This window comes from Martes martes, assembly GCF_963455335.1.
Source record: "Martes martes genome assembly, chromosome: 4".
In the NCBI taxonomy this organism is placed as follows: Eukaryota; Metazoa; Chordata; class Mammalia; order Carnivora; family Mustelidae; genus Martes; species Martes martes.
In genome coordinates this window covers 75,052,039-75,075,269 of record NC_137891.1, presented here as the reverse complement: position 1 = coordinate 75,075,269, position 23,231 = coordinate 75,052,039, and the positions used below count along the sequence as shown (strand labels likewise).

The following is a 23,231-nucleotide window of genomic DNA, read 5'->3' as shown; positions in this document are numbered from 1 at the left end:
ACGAGCCTGGCTGTCAGCATTCTGGAGGTGCACTCGGGAGGGGGCATCGGTGTCTTTCATTGTTGTCATTGTATTTTTTTATTGTAAAATATACACAGAATAAAATTTATCATCATTCAAGTGTATGATTCAGTAGCAGTAAACACACTCACATTGGCACACAACCATCCTCACCCTTAGTCTCCCCAACTTTCTCATCATCACAACCTTAAACTATAACCATAAATCAATTACTCCCCATTCCTCTACCCTCCAGCCCCTGGTAACTTCTATTTTATTTTTTGTGTCTGTGAATTTCACTCTAGGCAGCTCCTCTGAGTGGAATCATACAGTATTTGTCCTTTTGTGTCTGACTTCTGTCCCTGAAGTTGGTGTCCTCAAGGTTCATTCAGGTTGTGGCATGTGGTAGAAGGGTCTCGTTTTTCCCATGTTCAGCCTTTCTCCTCCCTCCTAATCTTCCATCCCACACTTGACCCCACCTCCACTGGCGTTCCTGAGTGGGGGGTTCGTCTTCTGCAGGTTCCCCAGCGTTAACCTGGGTCGCCTGCCCGGTGGGTTCTGGGTACAGTCTGTCTGCAGCCACCAACCTCTCCCTTCACTCCATGGTGTGGCTCCATGGGGCCCCTTCCCAGGGCGAGGTGAAGCATCCTGCTGTTGCTGGGGTTCCTCTCTTGATGGCACTTCAGTTTCATGTTCCTCTTCTTGGTTCAACCCGCTTCTACCTCTGAATGACACCAAAGATGGAGTTTAAGTTTTTGGTTTTTGTTCTCGTTGTTTTAGGATGAATTAAAGGGGGAAAAGGAGGGGAGGCCCAAGATCCTTATCTCACTAGGTTAAAAGCAAACTGTGATAATGTTCATATATGAATTTTCTGAGGAAAATAGAGGGGATCTTTGTGGTTGGGGGTTTGTTTTGCTTTGCTCTTACAGAGAAAAAGGAGGCTTGAAAGTGACAAAATTTTCTGAAGCTTCATGTCTTCTCTGGCTGTTTCTTCCCAGACATGTCCAGCATCTTAGTAACACGTGTAAATTGGAATCAGGGAACTCTTCTTCTGTAAATGCTTACTTTGATCACAGGCAGTGCTCAAAACAACATTGAAAAAATTGCCTTTTTGGAAGTACTGCCGGGTGGGAGACTATGTCTCATGGCAACCCCTACTTCTTGCTCTCACACACAAAAAGGCCCCTTGTCTCTAAAGACTTTCTTTCTGGAGCTGCTGGATTCCCATCCAGAGGAGAGTTGCTCACTCTCTATTTCTTTTCTCTTCTCTGCCGTACTGCACTTTTCTCCTCCCTGTGCTCTGTCCCCAACTTCTAGTCTCTGCTAATTCCTACCCACTCCAGATTTCACTTCCTGCTCCCCACCCACCTCCCTCTTCTGGGGTATCTCCCCCACTGGGCTGTGAGCCATTTGTGGACAACGCTCAGTCTTAATAGTCTATGTATCTGTCAGAGCTTAGTGTTAGCCCGTGTCCCATAGTAAGCGCTCAGGAAATGCTTGTGGGGATAATGGGGGCTGGAATATGAAACTGCTTGCTTTTCCCATCACCGGCCAGTGGGTGTTTGCTTTCTTTAATCTAGCAACAGAGCAATGACCAAGTATCAGGTTTAATCTTAGGGTTTGGTTGAGGTCTCCCTCCCCTTCTCTTTCTTTCTTCCATAAGACTTGTCACTTAATAGCCTTATTTACTCGGGCATTCAGATTTCTTTCTTTCTAGTCCTCTTACCAAGTCAGATTCCCCCAGACAGGATGGAACACACCTGGCTTTTATCTGCACCATGGAGAGTCCTGCAGAGTTAGGAAAACATATGAGAATGAGGAAGGAGAAATCTGCAGTGGGACAAGGCTGGGGTGGGGCTGAAAAAATCATCTCAGCTAGGGGTTCTCCAGGCAGAAAGTGAAAGAGATATTCCAGAAGTTGGCCATCAGGCTGCCATTTTCTGTCATCCTGAATGTTAGTCCTCCTCCCAGGATCCCAGAGCTTCACCCAGTGCCAAGGTAGAAGCAAATAGAGGGATTTCACCTGACATTTATCCAAGTGAGCAGGGTTAGTGACAAGAGCCAGAGCTATGCTGAAACCACATACTTTCTGGAGACTGGAACCCCAAATGAAGAAAGGGCTGCAAATCAGTCTCTTGGCTTCAAGCAATGAGAATAAATTGAAGTCTTTCCGTTAGAACATTCCAGTTACACAAATATCTGAAGATTGTGGTTCAGAAGACTTCAGCAAAATTAATTCACCATGTAAACAACTTTCAAGAGATCTCCACATTTATCAAGTTTGCTTGGAACCTTCCATGTCAAAAAAGAAGGACTCTTCCAAGACAGAAGTAATCAGGTCTTATTTCAAGGGTTTAAATCTAGGCAGGGCCTTCAGTCAGTGTTCTCAGAAAAAGAAAGTTTAGTTAAGGGCAGAGGAGTTCAAAGGTCACTGATCATGACCCATGGTTAAAAAATAAACAGAAACCCCACTCCACAAATAGAATAAAAGTTTCACAAAATCTCACTAACTCTCACTATGTGCGGTGCATTCTGGTCTTTGCTATTTCATTTTGTTTTGATTTATTTTTAAAAATACTGGTAGCTGCCTAAAAAATCAATTTGTTGATCTCAAATGGGTAGTGACCCACAATTTGAGAAACACAGATTAGAGGATAAATTCAAAAGAAGGCTCTGTTTCAAATCTAGTAAAATAGCTATCTTTTAGAATCTTCCCAGTGACCACTAGTGGTGAAAAATCTATGGCTGTGGAAAGGAAATTGGTCGTGATAAATGGAATTCTCCATGTGCCAGGCATCAGACATATTCTGCCTAAAAATATGCTGCATGTAATACCCTTTTCCCTATAGAATGAGGTATCCACAAAACACACAAAACATGCAGATGTGGATAGGTCCTGCTAAACCACTAAATGAGCATATTCCCCATTTTAATCATGGAGGAAAATGATCTTTTTTTCCCTTAAACATGTTCTTGGTATCAAAGTTGGACATTTCAGCTTCTGAACTACCCTGAGTCATTTGACCATATTAAAAGCTGCCTTTCAGCGACGCCTGGGTGGCTCAGTTGGTTGGGCGGCTGCCTTCCCAGCGTCCTGGGATCGAGTCCCACATCGGGCTCCTTGCTCCGCGGGGAGCCTGCTTCTCCCTCTGCCACTCTGTCTGCCTGTGCTCGCTCTCGCTCTCTCTCTCTCTCTCTCTGACAAATGAATGAATAAAATCTTTAAAAAAGAAAAAAAAAAGCTGCCTTTCATTACCAGTCCTCTATGTAGAGCTCAGTAAGAATAATGAACACCCCACTTCCCTCACTGGGTGTTAAGAACACACATATCCAGAATCAGTGTGAGCTCTGACTCTGGCCTGTATTGAAGACTTTGTAGGGGACAATTTAATGATTGGGACATAATCCATTGGACTAGCTGATTTAAGGATTTGGCTTCTTCTAGTAAACTTACAGGGAGAAGCTGATTTTAAAAATATATATATTGGTATGAGATAACGTTATGTGAAGATGATTTTTTGGTATATGTATTGCAGGTAGAAGCTGGAAACAATACTACAAAAGAAATTGAGATTGAGGGTTAGGATTGGGTTTGAGTAGTTCATTTAAGAGTCAGTCAAGTCCATTACGCTTCTGCCATTACGAACTTGCTCTGTGTTCTACTTCCCATTTGGCCTGTTCTCACTCAGACAAACAATACTGTCTTGATCCCCTTCATACTAAAATTTACATTATTTAGTTGCTCACAGATGTCTCCTTAGCCTCCCTATCCATTTGTGAGGGCTGTCATAACAAAATACCACAGACTGAAAAGTTCAAATTAATTTTCTCACAGTTTTGGAGGCCAGACATCTGAGACAAGGTGTTAGCAAGTTTGGCTTTTCCTGAGGCTCCTTGTTGGCCTGTAGATGGCCACCTTCTGTCTGTGTCTTCACGTGGGCATTTCCTTGGTGCCCACACAATGCCCACACATCCCAGGTCTCTGTGTCCTAATCTCTTCTTCTATGGACATCAGTCAGATTGGGTTAGGGTCCACCCTCAAGGCCTCGTTTTAACTTGATTACCTCTTATAAACCCTATCTCTACAGGCAGTCGTGCTCCAAGGCTGAGGACTGAGGAGTTCAGCAGTTCCGAGGACTCCCAACCTATGAGTTTATGGGGGGAGGGGCCACAATTCAGTCCATAACCACCTCTAAAGCTGGCTTCAAGAATGGATGCCAGATGGGGTGCCTGGGTGGCTCAGTTGGTTAAGCGTCTGCTGTCAACTTGGGCCCTGATCTCAGGGTCCTGGGATTGAGTCCCTCATCAGGGAGTCTGCTTCTCCTTCTGTGCTCACTCTCACTCTCTCTCAAATAAGTAAAATTAAAAAAAAAAAAAAAATGAATGCGGGATGTGGGGATCAGAAAGCCCACTGCAACGCTCGACCCTGGGTCAGATTTCTCAATGGTACATTTCTTTTGCTTTAGGGAGAACTAACGCCGACGTGATGACCGCCCTGTCCCAGGGCTACAGGATGCCCCGCATGGAGAACTGCCCAGATGAGCTCTATGACATCATGAAAATGTGCTGGAAGGAAAAGGCAGAAGAGAGGCCGACCTTCGATTACTTGCAGAGCGTCCTGGATGATTTCTACACCGCCACGGAAGGGCAGTATCAGCAGCAGCCTTAAAGGACAGGAAGACTCACGGCCATTCACTGGGACGGGGGTCTCCTGCGAAAAGAAACCTGGACAATCCCTGGTTGCGCTAGGATCTCGCGCACTGGGCCCATCCACGTCCCTGCTTCCTGAAAGTGAGGCTAGGTTACTCAGGAAGGACTCTTGACATGGAAGAAAAGTATTCTCGTTCTCATTGGCTGATGCCCACTGGTTGCCACTTGGACCCATCCCAGCTGGCAATCTTGCTTTGCTCGACCAACATCTGCGGACAGCCTTCTGAGAAGAAAACACTTGTTCTGTCCAAAATGCACCCACTCTGGCCTCTTGTTTACAGCTCAGTGTGTGACTCCGAGGTTCAGAGGCCATTGCAGTGAATCTCAAATAGTAACAGACTTAAACTCATTTATAAAAGTAAAATAACCAGATGCCAATCATGACCCTTCTTTGCATTTTCTCTATGCTTTGGCTTATCTGTTAAAACAAATTACTAATCCAATCTGTTACATTTTGCAGGTGAAGTCCGAACCTTAAAATGGTCTCTCCCAGATTTCGGTGAGGTCCCCTCCCCCTGAAATCTGAGACTGTTAAACCTTTTCCTTCCGTGGAGGCTGCTCAGGACCCCCACACATGAAGCAGAACAGCCACGATGCTCTTTCTGGTCTGTCCTTGTAGAAATGTCCCTTGTGAGCATGCAGAGCTGCTGTGTGTCCCAGCGTGGACCCCGCGGCCCCGCCAACTGCCAGGGCTGGCCCAGATCTCTCAGGACAAGGACCAGGGCCTCGGGAACAGCTCTGCCCTAAGAAGGAATATCTTTAACAGTCCACCTTTTCAATTCCACAATTTCTTATATAGACACTTTCTTGACAGTTTACTTTGGGAGAGTAATAAGATTCTAATCTCTGCAGGGCCTCTTAGGTCCTTAAAAATGTAAGAATTTTCTTTATTGCTTCCAATGATTTGAAAGTTATTTTAATGATGAAATGTTAATTTTAGTTGTACTGGAGAAAAGTAAAAATGCGATCTTTGGGTCTATTTTTGTGATTCAGCAATCTTTTCTAAATTGTGTAAGGCATGTGTGAGATTATTTATACAAAGATATGAAAGCAGAATAAGTGACTAATGAAGCTGGAAAGAGCCCCCATAACACAGGATACGAGAGGTTCTGTTTACTAAAGTTTTCTACTGTAAGTTTTGAATAGGAAATGCTGTGTCACCTCATGTTTCACTTATGCTCTTGTGTATATGCCTAATATTTCTATTTTTCGATTTTATTTTAATACACCTGGCCCAATAACATCTTGAGCTTTTTCCTTGTGTTCAACATTTTCAGTTATCATCATCATAAAAATGAATATCATTTGGGGGGAAATGGGAGGGGATTCCATATAGTTACACTGTGTAAAGAACTTGTACAAGTTCTACCTCCATCCTTTGATCACAAAAAAGAAAAAAAGAAAAAAAGTGAAAACCGGGAGTTGACAGCCTGAATATCCCTTAATAGGGTCAAATAGGATTTGTTTTCAAATAGGCTTAGCAGGCGTCATTAGGATTTCATTTTATGTGTGTTGCCTAGGTGTGGATACCTAGAGGAAGAGATAAAATATTCTACTGTTCCCTAAATTTTCACCCATTCTCCTGTGCATTTTTTAAAATGCCCTTCCTTAAAATATTCTAAAGTTCTTGATTCACAAGTGCCACGCTCATGAAGATGGAATATTATCACCATATGATGTCTGCACAGCTGCTAACTTGATTCACAACGGTCAGTCTTCTGCACACACCCACCTGCTCACATTTCATTTCAGAATCATGCATATGACCCAGCATGTTATGTGGAGAGAGAGTGTAAAGAATCCCTAAGGCAAAAAGAAGTCTCTAGAAAATTAGTAAGTTTATCTTCACCTTGTTTTTCTTCTCCCAATTCTGCTTTCTTTTGCCATTTTAATTCAGCTTTTCCTCTAAAGTCTGTGAGCCTTTCCTCCGTCACCTTGGGCCTCATCACTCCCAGGATGTGCTCCAGCCACGTTATACCCAAGGGACAGCAAGCTCAGTCTCTTTCCTTGTCAGGAGGATTCTAGCTTCCTCATGACTGCTGGGCAGAATGAGAGGCTGGGTAGGTGTTTGTGTCACAATAGGGTCTCCGGTGGAGTGCAGAATGCTTGATATCGTCACATCCCTGATCGTTATGGAGGAGTTGAAAGGTAGAATAGCTGCTCCTCTACCCTCTCAGACCCTGCCTTTGTGGTTCTGCTATGAGGTGTTTGTGTCACTACTCGAAAAGCTTTCCCATGGATATACTGTGTGCCCAGGCTTGAGAGTCACTCCCTCGCTTTGACCCAACATTGCAAAGTTAACTGCTCAAGGGAACTCCAGTCCTCTCTTTCCTCAGATGGTTTGGTTGCCACTGGAAGATAGAAGAGTTCAGGAGGAAGGAAAAGGGGAAAAGTTGCCTTTTTCCTTTCTTACAACCATGAAGCTCACTAAATCTGAGGTAAAACTCATAGACTTGACAAAGGTGTCCTCAGTAGGAGGGACATTCCACAGCCCCTCTATGCAGACCTCCCTGGGTTCTGTCAGAATCACACCGGGAAAGTCCAGGCCTTCTCCTATGGAAGATATTATACTGCAGAAACCTCAATTCCTGTCCCCAAGGCGTAAAAGAGGTCAATAGTAGAAGGGACCGTATTTATTTACTTACACAATGGGACAGATTAAGGACACTGAAATCTAAGTATAAAGTCCTTTCCAATGTTGCCTGTGATGATGGCTCTCCTTTTATCTTTCCCTTTGCTGGAACTGCCTCATTGGGGAAGTAGCCGCTGGAAAAACAGTCAGCCCTGAAACACCAGCATCTGGTACTCTGGATGGCAGTAAAGCGGATGCTGCTCCCCTCGCCAAGCTCAGGCAACCTTCACCATTATAATGGCAACCCTCCATGGCCAGTTAGCTTCCTGCATTCTCAGAGGTGATCACCCCACCCACCTCTCTTCTCCGTGTCTTTGTTTTCTACTTCTGCCTGGTTGAATGGAAGGTTCTGGTTCTCTATTAACTACCTTTTGACTACCTGAAGTTACAGGGTTAAGTTACCTGAAGTTACTAGGTTAAATTATGAGGTCGTGACCTCAGGACCCTGAGATCACGACCTTCGGCTCAGGTCATGATCTCAGGGTCCTGGGGTCGAGCCCCACATCTGGCTCTCTGCTCAGCAGGGAGCCTGCTTCCCCCTCCCTCTCTGCCTACTTGTGATCTCTCTCTCTGTCAAATAACAACAACAACAAAAAAAGTCTTAAAAAAACTGAACCTGCAATGCACACCACAACCCTTGAAGGTATGGACAGTGCTACGACTATTTCATGCCTAAAAAATCAGATATAATTTTAATTTTGGAAGAAAAGTCATGCAAGAATTCAACTCACCACTCATACGTTTTAAAAAGACAATGTATAGGACCACCTGGGTGGCTTAGTCGGTTAAGCGTCTGCTTTCAGCTCAGGTCATGATCCCAGGGTCCTGGGATCAAGCCCCACCTTGGGCTCCCTGCTCAGTGGTGAGTCTGCTTCTCCCTCTCTCTCTGCCCCGCTTGTGTGCTCTTGCACTCTCTCTCTCCCTCTCTCTTTCTCTGTCAAATAATTTAAAAATTTAAAAAAAGACAATTTATAGAGACTATACCTTTTTCCTCTTTTCTTTTCTTTTTTTTTAATTTAAGTAATCTCTGTGCCCAATGTGGAGCTCAAACTCATGATCCTGAGATCAAGTTTGCATGCTACAGCAACTGAACCAGCCAGGCCCCCTGAGACTACACTTTAGAATAAAAAGGCTTTGATATCATTTATGCTTCATTTTATAACATGAAGTTGTATTAAACGGGTAAAATTTTATTCCAGAAAGTTCTAATGTGACAGATGTATAAGAGGAAAGCCTTCCAATTTAATTTCCTGTGTTTTTATGAATCTAAATACTTTCGGTGGAAGTGAGTGCCAGAAGTGTCACCAGGTTCCCAAGATGGCCACGGCGTGATCTTGGGGATTTCACTTACATGTGGAAATAATAGGGGCACTCTTGGTGGCCTCCGTCGCTAGGTCATTGGAAAGATTAGTCAGAAATAATCGGGATTGGCAGTGTTCAATGTTAACACAAGACTTCTCCAATCAAAGGTGGCTTTATTTACAGCACTCAAAGTAGATACCATGTCACAAAACAGAAAAACAATACCCAAATTGTTTTTTTTCACACTTACGTAGGGCTTGGACAAAAGTCTTTAATCCCTCATCTGCAACCCTTAAGGTCAAATGTGTTTCTGATTTCAGATTTGATTTTGTTTTTTATTTAAAAGGTTAATGCAATGGGGCACCTGGGTGGCTCAGTCGGTTAAGCATCTGCCTTCAGCACAGATCATGAACCAGGAGTCCTGGGATTGAGTACCACATTGGGCTCCCTGCTCAGTGGGGAGTCTGCTTCTCCCTCTACCCCTTCCCCTTGCTCGAGATATCTCTCTCTCATGCTCTCTCTCTCAAATAAATAAAATCTTTTTTAAAAAGTTCACTGCAATAAACAGATTGAATATTTGGCAGTAAACCTTCAATGAACACTGGAGAAAAAAACTTTAATCAAATAAAACATTTCTGCAGAAAAATGCCTGAACTCACACTAGGTGGGAAGAATATATCCCGTAAATAGCTTCAGGTCAAGTTATGCCATCAAATGATTTCTTAAGAAAAGAAAATCAAACAACAAAAACAAAAAGAACCAACTTGGTTTTCAGAGTTTTTTGGACTTTGGAATTGTAGGTAGGTCCTTACTCCAAGATCTTGAAGAATGTACAAGACCACAGGACCTTTGAGTATCAGTGGTGTGTCCCATTTGGATGGAGGACTTTGGGACTGTGGGTACTCAGAGCCCATTTCCTGCAGCCATGTTCCAAGATGCAGCATAGTTTTGAGTCTCTTTGAAACAACACAGTCATGAAAATAATCTCTGCTCTAATTCACCTCAGGGAGGTCTGACACTTAGCAGTTCCAGTGAGAAAAAATACCTAGTGGTTTTAGTTGACCACAAGAGCTACCAAAGGTGGTGTGGTGGCTAAACTAGTTAAGGAGTGCAGGAGTGAGTTCTGTTAGGAGCTCAAAAAGGGCTCCAAACAACAACAACAAAAGAAAGATGTTCTTTCTTCATCACACACAACTGAGACCATGTGGAAGCATTACATTCAATTCTGAACGCCTGATGGCAAATTCTCAAATCCTCACTGCTCTGGAAAAGTCACTTTGATGTGGGCAGTGGGGTATGCGTGAAAGAACTGGGAGCATGTCAAGCGTGGAAGTCTTTGGGCAGTGGGGGGAGGGGAAGCCACAGCACAGATGTTTTGATGGGAGGGAGAAATGGAATCATTTTAAAACTTTTGCTCTGTCCAAGAATTATATTTTGAATCCCACTTTGTAAGACATTCTGAAAGGGGCTCATCACTCCTCATCTCTTTTTTGTCAACGTACTTCACCTTAAGTAAGGTGTTCTGTGGGTTAATAGTAGTCATTCAATACAGCGCTTTACTGAACATTTCCCTGAGGACAGAGGAGATGGTAGACGTGCGAGGGACACGGACTGTTAGTCTCAGATTGACTGTTTTAAGGGGGCAAGTACAGGGATGATACAGGGAGTGCAAGAAAACTATCATAAGGGGGGAAAATAGGCTCAGAATAGGAAGAGGATCATTCTGAGGAGCGATGGCAAAGCTGGTTACAGGAACAGGCATGGAGGTAAAGAAAAGAAGCCTTCGTTCGTTAAATAAGCAACCTCCGAGAGGGTCTTCGTGGAGGGCGCTGCAGGGTGCTGGCAGGTGGAAAAGAGTCTGCAGCGAGAAGTTTCAGAGAGAGGGTGCAGCAAGGTGAGAGCAGTGTGGGAAGCAGCGAAGGACAGAGCCCCCCAGACTGGTAACAGTAGGGAGCTGATACTCAAACTGAGATTGCATCCGAATCACCTGGAAGGTTCCCCGTAACAGATCACTGCCCTCCGCCCTGAGTTTCTGATTCTGGGGTCTAGGTAGGTCTGGGGAGGGACCCAAGAACAGCAGTCGATCTACCTGGGTCTGGACCACTCTTTGAGACCCACTGGAAAGGCAGGTTCTCAGCTGCTGGGGAACCCAGTGAATCAGGACGAGGCCACAATGTGGAGAACATATGGAGTCCCAGGTGAGAAGTATGGCTTTTATTTGAGCATGCTCGTGGCTGCCCTACACATTTGGGGGAGCCTCACGGGAGGCAGAGCAGCACGGAGCCAGTGGCCCAGAGACTGCGGAGCCACATTGCCTGGCTTCCTAGCCCGGCTTTGTTTATTGTGTAGGGTTGTTATGGGGAATAAATGATGTAATATTTCTTTATGAGTGAGGCACCGAGTCAAGCAGATATGTTTGTGAAAATACAACATGAAATCAAGATGGTTGGTGATCAGGATGTTAAATAAAGGGGCGCCTGGGTGGCTCAGTCAGTTAAGCATCTGCCTTTAGCTCAGGTCATGATCCCTGAGTCCTGGGATCAAGTCCCACATCTTCATCAGGCTCCCTGCTCTGCAGGGAGTCTGCTTGTCCCTCTTCCTTTACCCCTCTCCCGCACTCCTGTTCTCTCTTGCTCGCTCTGCTCTCTCTCTCTCAAATAAATAATAATTTTTTAAAAAAGATGTTAAATAAAATGCAATGTCAGAAAAGTAGAGCATGAAATCTAGTGGGGGACTGGTGGATGGGAAACCAATGAGGAGGCTGGTATGGCTGTCCCAGTGAGGGGAAATAAAGCTCGCTGGCTATGACTAGTGTGCTTTGGAAGACAATGCAGATGCAGACCCTCTGAGGGCCTTGCCTGGCACCCTGAGACTGGGTTTCTTCTGATGTGGAATGGGGTGCAGAGATCTGTTCATGTGGCTCTTGTTTTTTAACAACCTCCCTCACCTATGAGATCTGATTTCAGTATTCAAATTATAACCTTGGATCAACTCAAGTATAGGGAATTGGATTTTGGAGGTGGTAACTGTTACGGGTCAAATTGTGTCCTTCCAAACTGGTATGTCGAAGTCCTAACTTCCAGTACCTCAGAACCAGACCTGGTTCAAAAATAGGGTTGTTACAGATGTAGTTAGTCAAGCCAAGAGGGCTTTATCGGTAGGTCCCTGAATCAATAGAATAGCCATCCTTATAAAAAGAATATCCAGGGAAGAAATAGATCACACATAGAGGGAGGATTATGTCAGCAGCCTGGGGGAGAAGACCATCCAGAAGCCCAGGAGAGAGGCCTGGAACAGCTTCTTCCCTCACACTGTCTGAAGGAACCCACCTGCCAACACCTTAATCTCAGAATTCTGACCTCCAGCACTGGGAGGTGATACATTTCTCTTGTCGAAACCCAGTCTGTGGCCCCTGGTTATCACAACCCTAGCAAATTAATGTATCAGTCTTGTGAAATTATAAGAGTGGCTGATAAGAGGGAAAACTGTGGAAAACACAAATGGGGAGAATCTGCAGTCACGGAGAGGAGAGCTAGGAAAGCAAATCAGACAAAGAAGTGTCTGCTAAGGCAGGAAGTAGGAGAGCTAACCTGGTATGTCATCCAGAGTCCAGAAACCCAGCAGCAGTGTGGTTCAAAATGTAGGTTTTGTACTTAGTGTACTCCAGTGTAGTGAGGCCAACAGATGAGGAGACAATTGCCATTGAAAAAATAGTTAGGGTGGGGGGCTCAGTCAGTTAAGCGTTGACTCTGGGTTTCTGCTCAGGGATGTGAGATCGAGCCCCGTGTCGGGCTCCACATTCAGTGCAGAATCTGCTTGAGATTCTTCCCCTCTTCCCCTCTCCCAGCTCACACATTCTCACGCTCTCGCTCTCTCTCTCAAATAAATAAATATATATATATTTTTTAAAAATGGAGGAAGATAAAAAAACAGTGCAGAGCAGGTAGGTGTTTTGTCTCAACAGGAGCAGAAGCTCCCTGCGTGCAAGACTCGTGCCCCACTGGTACCCCATCCCAAGTGCCCAGAAGAGAACTTTTAAACTCCAGCTGCATCTGGAAAGTGGTGGGGGAGAAAGGATTGCAAAGAGTTAAAGAGAAGGGGGTGAAAGGATGTGCCCCCATGAGCTAACAGGGAAGGAGACAGAGGGCGAAGTGGCTGGGGCATGTGGTGAGGGCCCAGCTCATGGCTTGGTTAATCCAGCCGAAGAGGCAGCAGTGCAATGTCCTGGCTAATGCAAGTGAGCGGTGAAGACAGTAAGCAGGGTTCAGAAGAGCTGAGGTGAGTGCAAAGAAGGAGAGCGCCGAGAGGATGTCCTGCCCTACAGAGCTGCCATGCATCCTGGCTCACCCAGGAGAAAGCCCCGCAGCGCTCTGAGCCACCTGCCCCTCGGAGCTTGGCTGCTGTGCTCTGCTCCACCTCCAAGACAGAGCTCCTGCTCCAGTCCAAGGGATGCTTCTGGTCTAAAGAAGGCAAAGCAACCGAGGACTGTTGTTAAAGCTGTATGCATGAGTCTGCGAGAGCTGCCATGACAAAGCACCACGACTGGGGGCTTGAGCAACAGAAATTTATGGCTCAGCATTCTGGAGGCTAAACATCCAAGATCAAGGTGTTGGTAGGCCTGGTTCCTTCTGAGGCCCCTCTCCTTGGCTTGCAGATGCCCGCCTTCTCCCTGTGTCCTCACGAGGTCTTCCCTCTGCATGTGTCTGTGACCTAATCTCCTTTTTTTATAAAGATACTAGTTATATTGGAATAGGGCCCACCTCATGAGCTCATCATACCTTAATTACTTCGGTAAAGACCTTCTCTCCAATAACACTCCAGTTTTGAGTTACTGGAGGTTACAGTCAATGTACTTTGAGGGGGACACAATTCAACTGCAACACTCAGTCTCTTTGTGGAGAATATGAAGTAAGGAGGTAACCAGATGACATCAAGCTGCATCCAGGGCAGATAGCAGTTACGATGTCCCTGTTCCCTCATAGAAAGCATCAAAGCCCACACACTGCTTCCGACCCCTTCCTGCAGCCTCAGGGCTCCAGACAGGGCCCCACTCCCTGGCCCAGGCCTTGACTTGCCCCACCCTAAGACCCTTTGAACCTCCCCAGCCTTAGTTTGCTCAAGCCTCCTGTGCCGGGTGCGCAGGGTGGTTAAGTCATCAGGGAAGAAAACTATTTGGAAGTACCTCCCCATCTGCAGCAGATGACCCGGGCTGGGAGGTGGGGAAGGCTGACTTGTGCAGAAACAGACCTCGTGCTAGGAGCCGAGTTTACTGAGACAGGAGGTGCAGGGTGTGGTTTCCAACCGGCTGCTGGGTGGTGCTTAAAAGAAGGACAATGGGAGCCAGAGAGAAAAAGGAGAGGTGAGAATTGGAGCATCAGTAGTGAAAAGCCGCTGTGCTTCAATGACTTGTCAGGGCTGCAAAGGAGCACCCACCAGGCACACAGAGCCATGGCCTTGCTGACCCTGCCCCTAGGACCAACTCCCTACCCTCAACTCCCCACCCCAAGCTTCTGAAGGCTGTACCAGAGGGGGAATTGCCCTGGCTGGAGAGCTCTGGAGCAGCAGCAGGCCAGAATAAGCTCTGATTCTTAGGATGGGAAAACGTGTTGCGCGGTATGATTGCAGCCACACGCACACGTGCACAGGTGGTAATTAATCATCATCAGTGGCGATCATCTTCCACCGTCTTTATTCCAAGGGACATGTACGTGTGCCAAGCTTTGATTTTTTTAAACATAAAATTATTTCAGAGACAGAATGCTTTCCTATTATTACTTGCCAGAATCTTCAACGGTTGTGGTATTTTGTTATCAATGTCATTTTAAATGACGTTTATCCCTAAAGAAACCAGAACTTGTGGATAAGAAATAGGAGTTGATCTCAACTATGGGAAATGTGTAACAATAAGATACCAGCTGTTCACCCATGTATTCCAACCACTAATATTATCGATCACGGGCCGTGCTAGCTGCTGGACTAGCTAGAGTGTAGTTCATATTAAAGAACACCTAGACACGCACCTCACCCCCACCGCACACACACACACACACACACACACACCCCAGAGTGATTCTGTTATCACTTATCTCTCTCAACAGCAGCTTCCCATCTGTCAACAGCTTTAAAAATAGCCAAACCATATTGCAGAGAGCTGCTCAGGCTGTGGGAGGAGATGAAGAAAAGGAGAGAATGAAAAACTTAAGAATCAGCTTAAAACTTTGAACTCCAAAGAGTCAGATAAAAAAGAAAGACTTGGGGTGCCTGGATGACTCAGTGGGTTAAAGCCTCTGCCTTCGGCTCAGGTCATGATTCCAGGATCCTGGGATCAAGCCCCACATCGGGCTCTCTGGTCAGCGGGAAGCCTGCTTCCTCCTCTCTCTCTGCCTACTTGTGATCTCTGTCAAATGGATAAATAAAATTAAAAAAAAAAAAAGAAAGAAAGACTTTCCGTCTTTATTAATAATGTAATAAAGAATCCCTTTAAGGAGAGAATTCCCCCATGCACAAGCCTCCGGGAGGCGTGCTGTGGATTAGAAAATAACGTTCTCTGTCCAGAAGACTAAACTCGTGGCAAAGGAAGATGTGAGAGCACCTCAGGCTCCTCACAGAGCAGAACTTGAAAAGGGTAAATCTGCACCAGACACATATCCCCAAACCAACATTCAACAATAGGCATGAGGTTTAAAATCTGAGTGTGCAGGGGCATCCGGGTGACTCAGTCAGTGAAGTGTCCGACTCTGGTTTTCAGCTTGAAGGGTCCAACTCTGGTTTTCAGCTCAGGTCATGATCTCAGGCTTCTGGAATTAAACCCTACATTGGGCTCCATGCTCGGTGGAGAGTCAGCTTGTCCCTCTCCCTCTGCTCCTCTCTAGTCTCTCTCTCTCTCTCTCTCTCTCTCAAATAAATAAATAAGATCTTTAAAAAAAATCTGAATGTGCAACCCCACAAAGAAACTCCCATGTTATTGCACCCAGTGATGCAAAACAAGGGACTGAACTCTGTCCTGTGGGAATAAAAATAATAATTGTAAAACTTTTTTAAAAGGACAGAAGGAAATCTCATTTCATTCTTTTAATGGATCAAATGTAAGAGTCTGGCTGCTGGTATTTTCTGGGGTTTTCGGGCTACTGTGTTAACTTCTTAATGAACACTGTGGGTAGCACTGTTGTGTAATGAAGCAGAGACCTTAAGGAGAAATACAAATTCTCGGTGTTCTGCCCACTTACGAGGGTGCTGAGAGGTTACGTGGCCAGTGCTGTCCAGGATATGGATTCCTCTCCTACTGCCTTGTGTTGAAAGTTGAAAAAAACTGATTACACAACTTCCCTGAGTTTCAGCATAGCAATGAGAATATGTGTAGAAAAGGGCAGCTCCCGGACTCTGAATTAGACATCATAGACATGATAAGTCTTCTGTCTCATTAGTCAGCCCATTATGTTGAGATTCTCAGCCAGTGACCCCTTGCTTATTGGGATAGTCTTGACAATATTTTTCCCTTTCTTTCAATGATTAGCCTCATGCAATTTGCCCAATTTGCAAAATCTAATCATGAATTAAGAGCTTCAAAAATATTGATGCTATGATTGGACTAAGCTCCACTTCTAGAAATCTTAAATATATAAAAGTACTTAAGTAACTCGTAGACTCAAACACACTCCTTTCAGCACTATTTATAATTCAAAAGTATCGAAACTCTCTAAAGAGCTAATTTATTCAGTCCCCATGTATTAAAGACCTGCTATGTTTCCAGAATTATGCAATACACTGAGGATATTTATGGGCCTATTTTGATCAATTAAAAGGAAAGGTTAATTGATCTATGTAGAACACTTTAAGTGATATATATTAATGAGGCAGGAAAATGTTCATAATGTATTGCCAAATAGAAATAACCCAAGGATGAATTATTTACAAAGAACGATTAGACCTATTTTTAATAAAAGAAATGGTGAAAGGTATGTAAAGTAAGAAAGAAGGAAAAGAAGGCTCTTCAGGAGAACACACTCAAGTAATAAAGAGTGAATTGTGCTTTGTTGTTTCTTTTACCTCTCAATTTTCATTATCATCTATTATTTTAATAATGGGAGAGAGAAATGCTCAAAGAATAATGGAGCTAAATACTATTTGTAGACCAAACAAAATCTGTTAAAAAGCAAACAGATTGCTTAAAAAAACAAAACAAAACCCACAGGAATGGGGACATGTTAAAGGGACACAGGAGCCAACTGAAAGAGCTCCCAGGGATCGAAGCTGGAACAATTTGAATAACCAAATCAAGAAATATTGGATTATAAACCAGATGGTAAAATAAAACTTCATGAGTCTACACTGGGATAACTAAACAATTCAACAAATAAGTGGCGAAGAGAAAATTTTCCCATGCAGAAGAATTCCGAATAATTTATGTAAATATTTCACCTCCAAAGAGGTGAGGCATTACACCCCACTCCTTAAGTGGCCACTGTACAAAACAACTTCCTTCCAAGGAGGACAGTATGGAAAGAGAGGGAAAAGGTAATTTGAGAGTGAAGAAACCTGACAAAGACTGCCTCAGTGAGGTGATAAAGTCAACATTAGCAACAGTGATTAGTCTCTTTGATAGTATGTATCCTTGATAGGATAAAATGGCACTTAACGTCTGTGGTCTTCCTCCCCCAAATATCACTCCAAACTAATCTTTAGGAAACATCGGGCACATTCCAATGCAGGGGCATCTTATAAGATACCCAACCAGTAACACTTAAAAATTTCATGGTCATCAAAAATGAAGACAGCCTGAGAAACTGTCACAGCCAAGGAGCCTACGGAGACAGGAGGTCTAAATCTAACATGGTATCCTGGATGGGATCCTGGAGCGGAAAAAGAACATTACGTAAAAACTAAGGAAATCTGAATAAAGTGCGAACTCGGCTTAATAATAATGTGTCAATATCAATTCATTCGTTGTAACTAATGTACCATAGTAGGGGAAACTGGATGCAAGGAATATGGGAACCCATTGTACTAGCTACGAAATTTTTCTGTAAATCCAAAACTGTTCTACAAATGAAGTTTGTGGGGTGTCTGGGTGGCTCAGTCAGTTAAGCATCTGCCGTGGTCTCAGGTCATGATTCAAAGGGTCCTGGAATAGAGCTCCACGTCTGGCTCCCCGCTCAGAGGGGAGTCTGCTTTTCCCTCTGCCCCTCACCCCGCTCATGCTCTCTCTCAAATAAATAAAATTTTAAATTTTTTAGAATAAAGTTTGTTAATAACAGCAACAGAAAGATAAGTTCCTTGAGTGTGTTGTTGGTCCCGTGAAGCTGTAAGAGTTACCATCCTGTCATTTATCTATACCTAATATCTTACTTAGAGTTCCATTGCTCAAGAAGTCCATGTTTGTTTCAAGTGTAAATGCTTATTCATAAAGTTAAAGCTTCATTAAGAACAAAGAGGAAAGGGAATGTTTTTATCGACTTCTGGAAAACAAAATAACAAACCAACCCCTAATGGTTGACTTTTAAAAAATTACTATTCCAGTTAATTCCTTCGGAGGACAGCGCCATCTAGTGTTTAGTTATATAAATGAACCGATGGTGGTTCTGGTACTTTCTCTGTGGGAGGCTATACATGAACCTTAAGTCCCATTTCAAAGCTGAAAGGAACAATGAACTGGAAATATATTTCTATCCCACACCCCCAGAGAGTGCTCATAAGCTCAAATGACCTGAGTAATCCAATGGAAATAACCTGGTTACATTTACAACTTCAGCCTTGAATCTTTCGGTTTATAAAATGTGTACAGCTATTTCCAGACAGCCCAAAAATAATGTGTATGAAAGAGATTTTATCAGACGTACAAACTAAGGAAAGTGTCTAATAATGTAGTCACTGTTTAAAAGTTATAAAATGACTTAATCTTATAAAACAACAGATCTCCTTTCCAGCTGTTAGTTCTAAAAACTGCAAAGCTGTGACAAATTCCTATTGTGTTAACTTTAATCCAACCCTTACATCAAGTCCCCTTGCTTAATAAGTCCATGCCTATCTTAATTTGACTGTTTTTCATAAGGTTATGTCTTTATTAAGAATAAGCAGTAAGAAAGGATAAATGGGATCAATTAAGGTCTTAAATGTCTCAAGTGAAAAGACTCAAATGATTAGTTAGTATATATTGTTTTTGAACCTGAATGATTTTTCAAAATGTGTCACAAACAGAAAGGAACACAGCTGAAATAACTGGCACCTTCCAATTGCAAATAACCTAAGAGGTAGTTTGTCTATTATATAAATGGCAAAAATTTACTTTCCACCCCTAATTTCCTCTGTGCTTGGCATATACAATAGGTGGGGGGCAATCCCACTCAAGTTATTAATTGGAATGATGCTTCTTATTCTCTTCTAGCCATGGAAACATATTAAGATAGGCCCCAAAAGCAATTATCTCCAACATCCCTTGAATTAAGAGGTGTGTCCTTGTAAGAAGAAGTTACCTCTCAGGTAAGATTGGTTTTGGGTTTTGTTTTTCAGACTTCATAGTTAGTAGAGAGCTTAAAGCACTGATAATAACTTAGCTAGGTGAGAATTTTTTTCTAGTGCTTTGGTTTACTTTTTCACATAAGAACTTCTCTTAGGTTTGGGCCTTCAAAGTTTTCCTGAAAGCAAGCAAATTATTATCCAATTTCAATGATGATATCTGAGTTACGATGTGACTACAGAGGATTTACCCCATTTTATTGGTTGATGTCTTTGCTCTGGAAATACCAAAACTGCCCAGCTATAGAACAAAGCAGTGACAGCTAGAAAACAGAAAATGTCTGAAATGCAAAACACAAAACAGAGAGGTGTAGAGTATTTTCTCCTACAAGGGTTAGCCTCAAGAGAACTATGTGGTAATAAACCACAGCATAAGAATTTGGAAAATATTGACTCTGACAACAAGCATTGTGGTAACCAGAAATGGTTACCCCTTCTTCCCTGGAGCAGGTGACTCCCTCCCCACATTCACCACCACACCTGCCCTGTGCAGCTCTAACCTGGAATCGTGGCTGCAAAGAGGCGTAAGCCAGGTGCCTTTCCATCATCAAGCAGTCCTGGCTCAGCCATGCTTTTCGTTCCCAGGTCACCTCTTACTAATAGTGACGCTCAGGAGATAAAACAGAATTGGTTTGCCCCGGTAAGCAAGAAAAAACCAAGTACTTTTTCTGGTGATAAAAACAAACAGAAATCATCTAAGAAAACGATGACACTGGAACAGAAAATAAGAGTTTGGGACAGAGTCAACAGTCATCCGACAGTGGCTCTCATCTGTGCTACGAATCTTCGGGAATAAGAAACAGTAGTTCATAAGCCTTTGCCCTCAAGGCTCTAAACAGAGGCTCTAAACAATGGGGAAACTTCTGTAGAAGATGTGCACAAGAAGCAGATGACCTACAACAGAGCGGTCAGGCAGAAGGTTGGAGAGGTCCTCAGGACAACTGGCTAGGGTCTTCCTCCTGCCAACATATACTGGGCACAATTATGTCAGATACTCTGGGAATATTTTCCCTTTCACAACATGAGCTTACCAGGATAATTATCATGTCGCTTTCCTTCCTGAGCTGAAGCAGAGCAAGGACCAACTAGAGCAAATGTTCAGCAAGACAGAAACTAGCCTATGTTTCAAGAGATCACTTACGTGACCCTCTGTGCTCTGGAAGAAGAAAAGCCTGCATTTTACGATGACCAAAGACAGACAGATTTTTATTTTATGGCAGTGAAGGTTTTATGATTCTGCAAATGTTGCTTTTTTTCCTCTCAAAATCCAGGACATGACAAAGAATGGAATTATTGTTATCAGTCTAAAAAGCTTGGGGGGCGCCTGGGTGGCTCAGTGGGTTAAGCCGCTGCCTTCGGCTCAGGTCATGGTCTCAGGGTCCTGGGATCGAGTCCCGCATCGGGCTCTCTGCTCAGCAGGGAGCCCGCTTCCTTCTCTCTCTCTCTGCCTGCCTCTCTGTCTACTGTGATCTCTCTCTGTCAAATAAATAATAAAAAAAAATCTTAAAAAAAAAAAAAAAATAAAAAATAAAAAATAAAAAGCTTGGGACATGGTGCATTTCTTTACAAGTCTGTATCATAAATGTTCTGTACTGTCATAGCTTGCACAGATTTAGAGCTTTATCTTCAGATCTCTTAGCACAATGTATTGGTACTTGGAGAGGAGAACAGGCAACTAGCCTCCAAGGCATGTGAGGGAGAGGCAGTTTTATCAGAGCCAAGCACCGTGAGGAGAAGTGATATGCCACCACTAACTCCAACAAAAATAGAAAACAAAACAAATCATTAGCCAGAACCTTATGAGGAGGGGTTGGAATCTAGTGGTGCTGGGAAGGAATAGCTTTCTTCTGTGCTGATATGTTCTCATGAACATTAGTCTTGGCTGAGGAAGACAGAAGTCATCCCCTAGACAGCAGAGGAGCACCCACAAAGAGCCAGGAGAGCTGCCCCATCAGGATGAGTCATGGGCACAAGCCCCTGGTGGAAGAGGGCTCAGCTGCAGTGACCTGCAGGCTCTGTGGACTCTCCCCCTGCTGTCAATGGAAGGCAAAATGACAGTTGTTGCTACTGGACTTCATTAGTCAAACACCATCTGTAAACTGAGGGTAACGCCATCTGCTTCACGAGGCTATATTTAGGAATCAATGAGCTGATATGCATGAAGATGTTTACCACAGTGTCTGACACAGAATGAGCACTCAATAATGATTTTATTTTTCATATCTCAAAAATAACATTAAGAATACTTGCAAGTGAGAAATGCTGGGCATTCGGGGCACCTGGGTGGCTCAGTGGGTTAAGCCTCTGCCTTCAACTCAGGTCATGATCTCAGGGTCCTGGGATCAAGCCCCCCATTGGGCTCTCTGCTCAGCAGGGAACCTACTTCCCCCCCACCCCCCGCCTTCCTCTCTGCCTACTTGTGATCTCTCTCTGTCTCTGTCAAATAAATAAAATCTTTTAAAAAAAAGAGAGAAAAGAAATACTGAGTATTCGATAGGCATATTCCAGGTATTGGGTGGGGCTACCACCAAGTGACATATGACTTCCCCCACTCCCCCATGGGACAACCAGGAGCCCTCAGGCCATGGCATGGGGGTCACTTTTTACTCCTGTTACCTTAGAGGCAAGCCAGCTCCCATACACTCCTTTCTTTCTTTGCTGAGGGTCCCAAGGATGCTTTCCTCTCAATGGCGGCCACCGCTGGGCCTATCTGTTGGGATTTTTGTCTCCAAAACAGGATTCTCTTCAGTTCTCGCTTTCTTGCTGTCTTCAAAGATGAATATAAGCCCCTTCCACTTTAAGAATTTTTCAGAGAGAAACAGACATTATGAGATGAGAAGTCACAAAATCCAACCATAGTGGCACCTGGTCCTCTAGCATCCAAAACCTGACTCAACAAATAGAAGCCCCAGTGGGCTCCTGCTCTCCCTTCAGTTTCTCCTGAGGGAGTGAGGTTTCGGTGAATAACCGTGCCCACCCTCAATATCAAAAGAGATGCTGGAATTGGTAGGATTTTCTTTGAGAAATGTCTTTTCATAATGGTTATGAATTTATTTAAAAAGAAATAAAAGTTATAGGCAATAAATGCATTTCCTTGTTGGTTGAAGGAAATAGGATTTCAGTTTCAATGCACCTCTTCACCATTTTGATGTTTGTTGGATAGCGACTTCAGAATTGTTCACCTACTTCACAAAATTGTATACATAACTGTAATTACAAAGATATCCCTTGGGCTTGAGTGGATTTAAAATATTTTAATGACTTTCAGTGAGAGGTCACAGAGATTTATAATTGAGTGAAGTCTGGAGTATATGTCACTGCAGGTGTGAACACATTCCCCACAAACTACCCAGGCAGATTAATGACCAAGGGGTTATTTCATTAAATTTTCAAGTAAAAGTTAAAATAAATGTCCCTCAGGAATCTCTTCAAAGTTGCAATTAAATTGTGCAATGATTTAAATTTTCTCTTATAAATTTCAGCCTAATCCTGAGTCCCTGGGATTAATAAAACCATGTAGAGATATATTATGCTGTGAGTCCTGGAACTTCCTGAAGAACTGAAGAGACATTCTTAAAGAAAAGAGCTAGGCATTAGAGGCTGAAGAGGGTCCTTAGGGCTGGTCTAATGGTACCACTTTCTACAAAGGATCAGGCAGTATCAGAGGAAACGCCATATTCTCCAGTCCCAGCATAACAGCAAAGAAGGAATGCTATAGCACCTCTGTTGAGATGGACATGAAGAAATAGAAGCTGGGGATTTAGGCATGATTACCCTGGGTTCTCAAGAAGGTCCAATTAGGAGGGGAAGAGATTTGAACATGACTCCAGATTTATTTCATTATCACCATGTACTGCCATCATCCATCACAGCACCCTTGGAACCTCAAGGAGAATGAGAAAGAGAAAATTAGTAAGGTAACCTGTACCACTTGGTGGGGCTCCTTCTCTACAGGACAATAATCAGGACATCCAGACCATGGATCTCCAATGGAGGAGGTCCCCTGGGAGATATGGGGAAGAAAGGAATGGAGGGGACTGGTTTAGCTTGTACCTTTGGCCTTCTCACCCGTTTT

General features: G+C 43.7%; 1 protein-coding gene across 2 annotated transcripts in view; it reads left to right on the top strand.

Annotated features, from left to right (window-relative positions):
• Positions 1-5,953, top strand: part of LYN (LYN proto-oncogene, Src family tyrosine kinase) — a 118,788-nt gene extending 112,835 nt beyond the window's left edge. For both annotated transcript variants that reach the window (XM_080800660.1, XM_080800659.1), the window contains exon 13: positions 4,467-5,953. In XM_080800660.1, the coding sequence (XP_080656786.1) occupies positions 4,467-4,669 (203 nt within the window). In that variant the 3' untranslated portion in view covers positions 4,670-5,953. The remainder of the gene's footprint in view (positions 1-4,466) is intronic.
• The last annotated feature ends 17,278 nt before the right edge of the window (positions 5,954-23,231 follow it).